Below are 12,603 nucleotides of genomic sequence, written 5' to 3'. Positions count from 1 at the left end.
AATTCCGTCACAGGCCCCTTTTGTGATGCCTGTAAAAGCCAACATTTGTCTGCCTTTTTCCATGTCTCACACACACAAACGCATTCATATATTCATATACATATATATATACATATATACAGTCGGGATCAAAAGTATACATACACTCGTGAATAACATCATGTCATGGCTGTCTTGAGTTTACAATCATTTCTACAACTCTTGTTTTTTTTTTTTGTGACATAGTGATTGGAGCACATACTTGTTGCTCACAAAAAAACATTCATGAAGTTTGCTTCTTCTATGATTTTATTATGTCTCTACTGAAAATATGAGCAAATGTGCTGGGTCAAAAGTATACATACAGCAATGTTAATATTTGCTTCCATGTCCCTTGGCAAGTTTACCTGCAATAAGGTGCTTTTGGTAGTCATCCACAAGCTTCTGCTTGAATTGTTGATTACTCTTCTTGACAAATTTGGTGCAGTGTAGCTAAATGTGTTGGTTTTCTGACATGGACTTGTTTCTTCAGCATTAAGTCAAGACTGTGGAAAGGCCTGATTTAGTCATTCCTTTACCACTTTTGGCATTTGTTTGTCCTGTAGGAACACCCAACTGCGCCCAAGACCCAATGAAGAATTTGGAGGTAATCCTACTTTTTCATTATTCTATTTACTCTTTATAAAGCAGCAGTTCCATTGGCAGCAAAACAGACCCCAGAGCATAATACTACCACCACCATGGTTGACGGTAGGAATGGTGTTCCTGGGATTGAAGTCCTCACCTTTTCTCCTCCAAACATATTGCTGGGTATTGTGGCCAAACAGCTCAATTGTTGTTTCGTTATTGGTCACATTTTCAGTAGACCCATAATAAATTCTTAGAAGAACCAAACTTTTTGTGACCAAGAAGTATGTGCCCCAATCACTCTATCACAAAAAAATAAGAGTTGTAAAAATTATTGGAAACTCAAGACAGCCATGATATTATGTTATTTACAAGCGTATGTAAAATTTAGACCACAACGGTATATATATATATATATATATATATATATATATATATATATATATATATATATATATATATATATGTATATCCTGACGACTGAGGGAACCCCTCATGAAACAGTTCTGTAGAGATGAAGTATTGTTATGATTTTTCCCACACCTACATATTGCACTCTACTACAGTATCGAGCACTATTCTTTGGATAATCCAATTAAGACATTTTATATATATATATATATATATATATATATATATACAGTATATATATATATACCTTTCAGTATATACATATATATATGTGTGTGTATATATATACATACATATATATACATATGTATATATATACACATATATCTATCTATGCATATATATATATATATATATATGCATAGATAGATAGATAGATAGATAGATAGATAGATAGATAGATAGATAGATAGATAGATAGATAGATAGTACTTTATTGATTCCTTCTGATTCCCTTTGGGGTTGCGGGGGTTGCTGGTGCCTATCTCAGCTACAATCGGGCGGAAGGCGGGGTACACCCTGGACAAGTCGCCACCTCATCGCAGGGCCAACACAGATGGACAGACAACATTCACACTCACATTCACACACTAGGGACCATTTTTAGTGTTGCCAATCGACCTATCCCCAGGTGCATGTCTTTGGAGGTGGGAGGAAGCCGGAGTACCCGGAGGGAACCCACACAGTCACGGGGAGAACATGCAAACTCCACACAGAAAGATCCTGAGCCCGGAATTGAACCCTGAATACTCAGGACCTTCGTATTGTGAGGCAGACGCACTAACCCCTCTCCCACTGTGATGCCCGCAATATGTACATATACTGTAGCTAGCCTAAATAGCATGTTAGCATAGATTAGCTTACAGTCATGCAGTGACCAAATATGTCTGATTAGCACTCCACATAAGTCAATAACATCAACAAAACTCACCTTTGTGCATCCATGCACAACATTATAAGTTTGCTGGACAAAATGAGACAGAAAAAGAAGTGGCATAAATCACGTCTTAGAAAGTCGGAGAAAGTTATGCATGTAAACAAACTAGGGTGAGTTCAAGGACCGCTAAAATTAGTGGGACAAAACGGCACTCGCCAAATACTCGAATCAGTGAAGCATGTTTAATATAAACATCGTGCTTTATAACAATTAGGGAGGTTTGTGTCATGTTTGTCCTCCTACAGAAACCAAATTAAAACAAAAAATGTTTTTTTTTCCCCCTCATCATTTCCATGTTTCATATCTTTTTGAAAAAGCTCCAGAGAGCCACTAGGTTGTATGCCTTTTCTGTCAAAGACAACTTTGTTTTTGATAGTAAAACTGAAATATGCAGTATTTAGATAGATAGATAGATAGATAGATAGATAGATAGATAGATAGATAGATAGATAGATAGATAGATAGATAGATAGATAGATAGATAGATAGATAGATAGATAGATAGATAGATAGATAGATGGATAGGTGGATAGGTGGATAGGTAGATAGATAGATAGATAGATAGATAGATAGATAGATAGATAGATAGATAGATAGATAGATAGATAGATAGATAGATAGATAGATAGATGGATGGGTGGATAGGTAGATAGATAGATAGATAGATAGATAGATAGATAGATAGATAGATAGGTAGATAGATAGATAGATAGATAGATAGATAGATAGATAGATAGATAGATAGATAGATAGATAGATAGATAGATAGATAGATAGTACTTTATTCAGGAGAGTTCCTTTATTTAGCAATTAAAGTCCTCAAAGATCAATAATGCAGGACACCATTGATTTTAATGATTTGATATTTTTGAGTAATCACAGTGAAAAGTTAAATAAAATCCTACTAAATATATTTGAGATCCGAAAGGTTCCCCACTCATAAAGTGATATATTTTCATTAGGTTTTTTAACACTTTTAACAGATCAACTTCCGATATAACTGTCGATTTTAAGTTTGAACTATTATTTTGTTTGTTTTATGCTCTTTGGTCAAAACTTTGATGTTTTTATATGGCAACCACACAACATATGCAATATATTTTCCACATAAAACATTTTGAAGTGTTCATGTTTAAGTAATGATTCATTATAACATAGATTGTTTTTGTCCTTTTTTTTTTTGGAGCAATGGAAAAAAAAGAAAATAAAAACTAAAGAAAAAAACACAGCCTGCATGGCAGCTTTGTGTCAACTTCGCCACTTTTTCTCTTTAGATTTCACCTCATTCCACTTTTTTCAAATGTTTTTTTTTTTATTTTTGCAATACTATCAATTTTGCAATTTTTGCAGAATATGTGGCGGGCCGGTACACGATTAGCTGCGGGCTGCACTTTGGACACCACTGATGTAAAAAACTGACAGAATTAGTAGGACAAAACGGCGCTCGCCAAATACTCAAATCAGTGAAGTATGTTTAATATAAACACTGTGCTTGATAGCAATTAGGGAGGTTTGTGTCATGTTTGTCCTCCTACAGAAACAAAATTAAAACAAAAAATACGTTTTTTCCCCCTCATCATTTCCATTTTTCATATATTTTTGAAAAAGCTCCAGAGAGCCACTAGGGCGGCACTAAAGAGCCGCATGCGGTTGCCGACCCCTGTTCTTATTTAAACCTTGAATAACAATAATAATTCTGTCGTCGCCCACACTCGAGGAGCCGAGCTAACTGATAGCAGTTTTCTAAACTGGACTTTCATTCGAAGCAGGAGGTAATAAAGGAACATCTCCATCGAGACAGAGAGACTTTTAAAACTGAAGAAAGACGAGGAAGTCTTCTATAAACAAGTTATCGATGCTTTTGATCAGAAGGAGCTGGCATGGATTTCATTTATAAGTAAAGGTAAGACCATAATAACGTTTTTATTTTTTATTAAATGTGCTTTTCATGATGGTATCCTTACATCACACTCAAATTTTTACTGCATGCCTTTGGTAAGTGTTGGAGTGAGAAGAGGTTTTAAAATAATTAGCGCATGCTTACTTTTACCGCATGCCTTTGATAAGCGCAGGAGTGAGAAGAGGTTTTAAATTAATTAGCGCCCCGGCAGAAATTCAAGGAAATACGGTATATCGTATTGGTGTTTTTAAATAAAAACATCAAAATGGCTCCCGCTTGCTTTGATTTTTCAGTGTGCGGCCCTCAGTGGAAAAAGTTTGGACACCCCTGTTCTAAGAAATATATATTTTACAGATGTATTATTTTATGCGTCAAACAGCTAAGCCTGATTGATATTATTCAAAAGATGACTCAATGTGAAGGGGCTGTTTATATTGGGAGGAAGTGACGTAGCAATGTTGTGAATTGTAAAGAAGCAGAGAGAGAGAGAGAGAGAGAGAGAGAGAGAGATCCCAACTGCACTGACGTCTTCTCAGGAATATTCTAGAAGGAAAACATTCATGTCCGCACACTTTTGACCGCAGTAAGTTGGCACAGATGTGATAAAAGATGCTGAGTTGTGATGAACTAGCTAGGCGGCTAGTTAGCTGACGACGCCCCCATAATGTTAGCTTCTTAAATACTAAAAAAACAACTTACATTATCTCTGCGAGGGAAGATCATTGCTGAAGTCACCGATGTGTAGATGTTGACAAAATCTCTCTATATGAGCTTTAATATTCTGCGAAAGGAAGCAAAGTGGCTTAGCTTTAAACGTTAGCATAGCCTCGTCGCTAGCACGCTAGCTCGCTGCCAAATATACACAACCAGAGAAGTGTCGCCTAATAACATTCATTAAACTCATATTTATACATTTATGTTATGTTTACTTACTAAATGTGTGTCGAGGCGTTTAGTTTTTACTGCTTGTTAAACTTGGTTATTTTAGGGGGTCACTTCCGGTCTTATATATATATATTTATATATATACAGTCGTCACTTCCGGTCTTATATATATGTATATATATATATATATATATATATATATATATATATATATATATATATATATATATATATATATATATATATACACAGTCGTGATCAAAAGTTGACATACACTTGTAAATAACTTAACTTTCCGGCTGTCTTAATTTTCCAATAATTTCTACAATTGTTATTTTTTGGTGATACATCAGGGGTCAGCAACCTTTTTGAAAGCAAGAGCTACTTCTTGGGTACTGATTCATGCCAAGGGCTACCAGTTTGATACACACTTCAATAAATTGCCAGAAATAGCCAATTTTCTCAATTTACCTTTAATAAATAAATCTATATATATTTTTAAAAAAAAAGGGTATTTCTATCTGTCATTCCATCGTACATTTTTTTTCCTTTTACGGAAGTTTTTTTCTAAAGAATAAATGATGAAAAAACACAGTTGGACGGTTTAAAAGAGTAGAAAACAGGAAAAAAAAACATAGTTGAAACATAGTTTATCTTCAATTTCAACTGTTTAATAAAAATTCCAAATTCAACCCAAAAAAATGAAGTGAAAAAACAAGCTAATTCGAATCTTTTGGAAAAAATTCCAAAAAGATTTTATGGAACATCATTAGTATTTTTTTCTGATTAAAATTAATTTTAGAATTTTGATGACATGTTTTGAATAGGTTAAAATCCATTCTGCGTTTTGTTAGAATATCTAACAAATTGGACCAATGTATATTTCTAACAAAGACAAATCATTATTTCTTCTAGATTTTCCAGAACAAAAAATTTAAAATAAATTCAAGACACTTTGAAATAAGATTTAAATTTGATTCTACAGATTTTCTAGATTTGCCAGAATATTGTTTTTGAATTTTAATCATGATAAGTTTGAAGACATATTTCACAAATATTCTTTGTTGAAAAAACAGAAGCTAAAAGGAAGAATTAAATTAAAATGTATTTATTATTCTTTACAATAAAAAAATACATTTACTTGAACATTGATTTAAATTGTCAGGAAAGAAGAGGAAGGACTTCAAAAGGTAAAAAGGTATATGTGTTTAAAAATCCTAAAATCCTTTTGAAGGCTGTATTTTTCTTTAAATTGTCTTTCTGAAAGTTATAAGAAGCAAAGTAAAAAAAAAAAATGTATTCAAACAAGTGAAGACCAAGTCTTTAAAATATTTTCTTGGATTTTCAAATTCCTTTTGAGTTTTGTCTCTCTTAGAATTAAAAATATCGAGCAAAGCGAGAACAGCTTGCTAGTAAATAAATACAATTCAAAAAATAGAGGCAGCTCACTGGTAAGTGCTGCTATTTGAGCTATTTTTTAGAACAGGCCAGCGGGCGACTCATCTGGTCCTTACGGGCTACAAAGAAAAACATTCATGAAGTTTGGTTCTTTTTTGAATTTATTATGGGTCTACTGTACATGTGAGCAAATGTGCTGGGTCAAAAGTATACATACAGCAATGTTAATATTTGCTTACATGTCCCTTGGCAAGTTTCACCGCAATGAGGCGCTTTTGGTAGCTTTCCGGCGAGCTTCTGGTGGAATTTTTTTTACCACTCCTCTTGACTAAATTTGTGCAGTTCAGCTAAATGTGTTGATTTTTCTGACACAGACTTGTTTCTTCAGCATTGTCCACATATTTAAGTTGACTGAAATGTGTGAACAATGCAGAAAACCAACCAATTTAGCTGAACTGCACCAATTATGTCAAGAGAAGTGGTCAAAAATTCAAGCAGAAGCTTGTGGATGGCTAGCAAAAGCACCTTATTGCAGAAAAACTTGCCAAGGGACATGTAAGCAAATATTAACATTGCTGTATGTATACTTTTGACGCAGCAGATTTGCTCACATTTTCAGTAGACCCATAATAAATTCATAAAAGAACCAAACTTCATGAATGTTTTTGCCAAATAATACACAACCAGAGAAGTGTCACCTTATAACATTCATTGAAGACATGATTGTGTTGTTGAGCTAATATTTGTACATTTATGTTATGATTACTTACTAAATATGTCTCGAGGCGTTTAGTTTTTACTGCTTGAAAAATGACTTGGAAAAAGTTACTGTACGTTCTTCTTTACAATTCGAAAAATGATTGTTTCGTAAGAAAGGGTTTTGTAACTTGTTCATGTAACAAGTTTTCTTCCCTGCCATATTTAGGCTGCAGTGATGCCAGCCGAGGGAGGGTTGGGTTATTTTGGGGGTCACTTCAGGCCCTTTATATCTGCATATGCGTTGCGTTACAAGTCATCCGCATTTACTCCACTGTGCAGTTGAAACCCTCATGGACCTCCAAAAAATAATCCACGGTGCATTGCACGACTTTATTCAGACTTACATCCTCGACGCGGATCTCAGGTAAACTCTCATCTTCACGTTTGATTGTTTAATTTCGAATGTGTGTCAACCAAAACTCTAAACTTCCGTGTGTAATTGAACGCAGCACGCTGGATGACGTCCTTCTGTCCTACATCACTGGAGTTCTGCAAGATCTGGGCTCCCAGCAAAGTGTGGAGGAGAACTTTGACGTGGAGATCTTTGCGGAGATGCTGGAGGCGTACATACCGGGATTTGCAGAAATCGATAGGTAAGAAAAGCACGGTAAATGATAAGTGATTCCAAAAGAGAAAAACCTAAAACAATATGTAACTCTACTGTCAACAAAGCTTGTAGTATTACTACTAAAATACAAAAGCCAAAACTAGTAAAGTTGGCACGTTGTGTAAATGGTAAATAAGAACAGAATACATTGATTCGCAAATACTTTTCAACTTATATTCTATTGAATAAACTGCAAAGACAAGATATTAATGTTTATTTTTTTTGCAAATAATTATTAACTTAGAATTTAATGGCAGCAACACATTGCAAAAAAGTTGGCACAGGGGCATTTTTACCACTGTGTTACATGGCCTTTCCTTTTAACAACACTCTGTAAACGTTTGGGAACTGAAGAGACCAATTTTTGAAGCTTGTGAGGTGGAATTTTTTCCCATTCTTGCTTGATGTACAGCTTAAGTTGTTCAACAGTCCGGGGTCTCCCTTTTGGTATTTTAATGCACCACACATTTTCAATGGGAGACAGGTCTGGACTACAGGCTGGTCCGTCTAGTACCTGCACTCTCTACAGTTGTAACATGTGGCATTGTCTTGCTGAAATAAGCAGGGGCGTCCATGATAACGTTGCTTGGATGGCAACATACATTGCTACAAAACCTGTATGTACCTTTTAGCATTAATGGTGCCTTCACAGATGTGTAAGTTACCCAGGCCGTGAGCACTAATACACCCTCATACCATCACACATGCTGTCTTTTGAACTTTGCGCCTAGAACAATCCGGATGCTTCTTTTCCTCTTTGTTCCGAAGGACAAGATGTCCACAGTTTCCAAAAACAATTTGAAATGTGGACTCGTCAGACCACAGAACACTTTTGTACTTTGCATCAGTCCATCTTAGATGAGCTTAGGCCCAGCGAAGCCGGCTGCGTTTCTTTGGCTTTGCATAGCAAAGTTTTAACTTGCACTTACAGATTTAGTGACAAACTGTAGATACAAGCAGTGGTTTTCTAAATTGTTCCTGAGCCCCTGTGGCGATATCCTTTACACACTGATGTTGCTTTTTGATGCCGCACCGCCTGAGGGATCGAAGGTCCGTAATATAATCACTTACGTGCAGTAATTTCTCTAGATTCTCTAAAACTTTTGATATTACGGACCGTATTTGGTGAAATCCCCAAATTCCTTGCAATAGCTGGTTGACAAATGTTGTTCTTAAACAATTTGCTCACGCATTTGTTGACAAAGAAGTGACCCTCGCCCCGTCCTTGTTTGTGAATGACTGAGCATTTCATGCAATCTGCTTTTATAGCCAATCCTGGCACCCACCTGTTCCCAATTAGCCTGTTCACCTGTGGGATGTTCCAAATAAGTCTTTGATGAGCATTCCTCAACTTTCTCAGTCTATTTTGCCACTTGTGCCAGCTTTTTTGAAACATGTTCAGGCATCAAATTCCAAATGAGCTAATACTTGCAAGTTCGAACGTTAAATATCTTGTCTTTGCAGTCTATTCAATTGAATATATGTTGAAAAAGGATTTGCAAATTGTTGAATTCTGTTTTTATTTAGCATTTACACAACGTGCCAACTTCACTGCTTTTGGATTTTGTGTATACAGAGAGAGGCTACATTTTTAATAAAACATTTTATTATAGTATTTATTTAATTTCTCCTGGTCCATATATGGTCATACAAAATATCTATCATTTTACACTTACCGTGATAGTTTCCAACCATCTTTCTCAGCTCTAGTAGATAGTACTTTGTCATCCATTGTCAACTGTTGTTGAAACACGTGTATATTCATCCTTTAAGAAGTGTTTTCATGCTGCAGTGTCAAAGTGTGTGAAATGATGTTCAGCCTGGCGTCCACACTCGCCACAGCGAGGACGGCAGGTAGCGTTTTGTTGTGATTATTTATAATACGCTGTCACTTACGCTGATACTGATTGTGTGAGTATCCGTGTCCAAGCTGACGGAGAAAGCCGCGCACCCAAGTCAGAGGACAGAGCTCTCAAACCAAGTGGACCTCCACCCGGCAGTGAAATGCAGTGCCTACAATCACAGACAGAGGGCGCCACAGCCAAGGTAATAGTTTGGACAGCAGGTGGTGAAAGTAGCAAATAATGATGATGACATTCTTTCAGCTACCAGTATCAGAGTGGGAGTCTCAGGAACAGCACCTCCTGGAGATGTTCCCCAAGTGCAGTTTGTCCGAGGCCCGCAGCGCCCTCTCTATCGCCAAAGGAGACATGGAGGAAGCTGTTCGCCTTATCATCGAGGGAGATGTCCAACTCAGCCCCTCTCCACTTAATGTATTTTTTGGGCAACATAACATCATTCAGCTCGTTTAGAAAATAACCCAACATTTTTCTATGGCCTCAGGTAAATCAGGGGAAGAACATCTCTTCAGTGGCAGATCAGAAACTGAAAGAAAGCATCCTGGAGAAGTAAGTGAGAAGGTTACTCACCCAGGATACAAGAATGGGGGACTTTTCAAGCAGTCTGATGTTGGAGAATGATGGATGGATTAATTCCACCTAACTCAGTATAATACAACATTGGAATCATACAATATACACACAGAAAGTAGTTCACATTTGGTTCTTACGGCCTTATTCCCAAATGGGATACATTCATTTTTGTCCTACACAATTCCCCATGACAATGACAACTTTTGGTTTCTGGAACGTCAAGTTTCTGTAGAAGTGTGTTTATACAAATCAGACTGAAGTATTGAGTGGTTTAGTATATCTCTACACTAACACTGATACACCCCCATACCGTCACAGATGCTGGCTTTTCAACTTTGCATGCATGGTTCTTTTCCTCTTTGGTCCGGAGGACACAACGTCCACAGCTTGCCAAAATGTTTTTATTTAAGTTGGACTCGTCAGACCACAGAACACTTTTCCACTTTGCATCAGTCCAATTTTACATGAGCTCGGCCCCAGCGAAGCATACAGAGTTTCTGGGTGTTGTTGATAAGTGGCTTTGGCTTTGCATAGTAGAGTTTTAACTTGCACGTACACATGTAGTTACTGACAGTGGTTTTCTGAAGTGTTCCTGAACCCATGTGGTGATATCCTTTACACACTGATGTCACTTTTGGGTGCAGTACAGCCTGAGGGGATTGAAGGTCACGAGCATTCAATGTTGGTTTTCAGCCTTGCTGGTCACGTGCAGTGATTTCTCCAGTCTCTGAATCTTTTGATGATATTCAAACCGTAGATGGTGAGTCCCTAAATTCCTTGCAATAGCTGCTTGAGAATTGTTGTTCTTAAACAATTGTTCACAAAGTGGTGACCCTCGCCCCATCCTTGTTTGTTTCATGGAGGCTGCTTTTAGAGCCAATCATGGCACCCACCTGTTCCCAATTAGCCTGCACACCTGTGGGACGTTCCAAATAAGTGTTTGATGAGCATTTTTTGCCACTTGTGCCTGCTTTTTTGAAACCTGTTGCAGGCGTTAAATTGTAAATGATATATTTGCAAAAAATGAATACGTTTTGTAGTTTAAACGTTAAATGTCTTGTCTTTGCAGTCTATTTAATTGAATATAAGTTCGAAAGGATTCGCAAATCATTGGATTCTGTTTTTATTTACCATTTACACGACGTGCCAACTTCACCGGTTTTAGGGTTTGTAATTAAATACCTGTGGCCACTATTTGTCATGTATATGTCGTTGTGGCTTGTGCAGCCCTTTGAGACACTCGTGATTTAGTGAGTAAACATTGATTGATTTCAATATGGTAGAGAATTGTTTGGGTTCATGTTTTGTGGCCACTAGTTGTGAGGCAGAATTTGCCAGTCATGTTGTATTATTGCCAAAGAAAAAGGACAGGGAGAGTTGGCAGGAGCCCACTCCATTTAAGGCTTAATAGACAATAGTTTTGCTGTTTAATGACAACTAAGAATGAAGGGCCAAAAATGCATAAACAAGTATTTTCTACCTCGGCGCCACCTGCTGTTCACAGCCACACCTGGTCCCCGCAGGTACATGCTGGTCGACAACGAAGAGGACAAAAAAACCCACCGGCCCGTGGCCCCCCGAGACGTGAGTCCTCATCACCGCGCCGTGGCCTCGACCACCGTCTACAGCGTCTGTGCTTTTCCGCCCGCAGGCTCCCAAAAAGCTGGTCCGTTACCACGGCAACCAGGTGGTGACCACCAAGGGAGAGCGCTACCAGCTGGTGAAAAAGGACGACTCGGAAGACATGAAGAAGACGTACGTCAACCTCAAGCCGGCTCGGAAATACCGATTTCATTGACCAGGGGCGAGTGTACTGGCGGGTGTTGTTGACGTCTTCTATGCTAAAGCTAGTGAGTTTGTGGCTTATTTTTTAATAGTACCTATTATTATTATTATTATGACCTATGTTTTTGTTAGTTTTATTTTGTAAGGTTTGTCCGTATTCCCGTGAACTTCCATGATTTCATGGAATTTTGAATGACTGCTTTTTTTTTCTTTCTATTTTTAAAAGTCTCACCTGCTTGTACATATGATGACATCATTGTTCAGCAGTTTCCCCGTACCTCCCTTTTTATTTACGGCAGACCGCTACCTGTCAAAAACGGACTGTCCGTGAACGTCGTTACAACTTGGCGCTGCGTCGACCTCACACACACCTGGTCTGCCAGAGAATAAGAAGACGCAACAGGTGGGATCTCCTATTTGAAAGAATCTTGCAAATAGATTGCAGTCCTGTGTGGACATCACTGTTAACTTTTAATTAAATGATTTTATTATCCTTCAAGGTAATGTACTGTGCATACTCTCCTTTTTGAGATTGTATTTATTCATTACAACTTTTCTACAACGCATACAAGCTTGACTTGAAGTTTTATGTTCTAAACCCTTCAGATTTCCAGAGTGGTGATGAAGTGGTCTTTATCATGGCTCATTTGTGACATGTAGTTTTATTGCAAAAATGTGTATATTTATATATATTTTGTATTTATTTGTGTGTATTTGGAGTGCGCTGTACAAACATTATTGACCCGGTGGAGTGCAGCTGTAACACAACTGGATATGTACAGTGAATATTAAAGTCTTTTAACAATTTAATGGTGACTGACATGATGTTACTGTAAAGCAGGGGCGGCAACATCCAATTCAAACACCAAATTAAATGTGACAA

At 37.3% G+C, this 12,603-nt stretch overlaps 1 protein-coding gene and 1 long non-coding RNA gene across 4 annotated transcripts in view; one reads left to right on the top strand and one right to left on the bottom strand.

Annotated features, from left to right (window-relative positions):
• The window catches only part of LOC133558895 (uncharacterized), a 32,277-nt gene extending 27,410 nt beyond the window's left edge, over nt 1-4,867 (bottom strand). Inside the window, exons 1-2 of the long non-coding RNA XR_009808055.1 lie at nt 4,788-4,867; nt 4,554-4,635 (exon numbers count right to left, since the gene is read on the bottom strand). This is a non-coding gene — a long non-coding RNA (uncharacterized LOC133558895). The remainder of the gene's footprint in view (nt 1-4,553; nt 4,636-4,787) is intronic.
• Nucleotides 4,296-12,530, top strand: cuedc2 (CUE domain containing 2). Of its 3 annotated transcripts, none has more exons than XR_009808054.1 (10): nt 4,296-4,437; nt 7,176-7,260; nt 7,346-7,489; nt 9,296-9,357; nt 9,434-9,549; nt 9,609-9,776; nt 9,847-9,911; nt 11,459-11,519; nt 11,587-11,785; nt 12,020-12,530. XR_009808054.1 is itself a non-coding variant. In XM_061910035.1 (10 exons), the coding sequence occupies exons 2-10, from the start codon at nt 7,187-7,189 to the stop codon at nt 12,108-12,110; spliced, it is 885 nt and encodes a 294-aa protein (XP_061766019.1). In that variant the 5' UTR covers nt 4,296-4,437; nt 7,176-7,186; the 3' UTR covers nt 12,111-12,530. The 3 variants fall into 3 exon arrangements, 2 of the variants coding, with proteins under 2 accessions (XP_061766019.1, XP_061766020.1); XM_061910035.1 differs by having other exon boundaries at nt 11,587-11,690; XM_061910036.1 differs by having other exon boundaries at nt 11,587-12,530.
• Nucleotides 12,531-12,603: the final 73 nt, after the last annotated feature.

This window comes from Nerophis ophidion, linkage group LG09 (assembly GCF_033978795.1).
Source record: "Nerophis ophidion isolate RoL-2023_Sa linkage group LG09, RoL_Noph_v1.0, whole genome shotgun sequence".
Lineage (NCBI taxonomy): Eukaryota > Metazoa > Chordata > Actinopteri > Syngnathiformes > Syngnathidae > Nerophis > Nerophis ophidion.
Note: the sequence above shows the minus strand (reverse complement) of the source record. Positions and strands in the feature narration are given on the sequence as shown.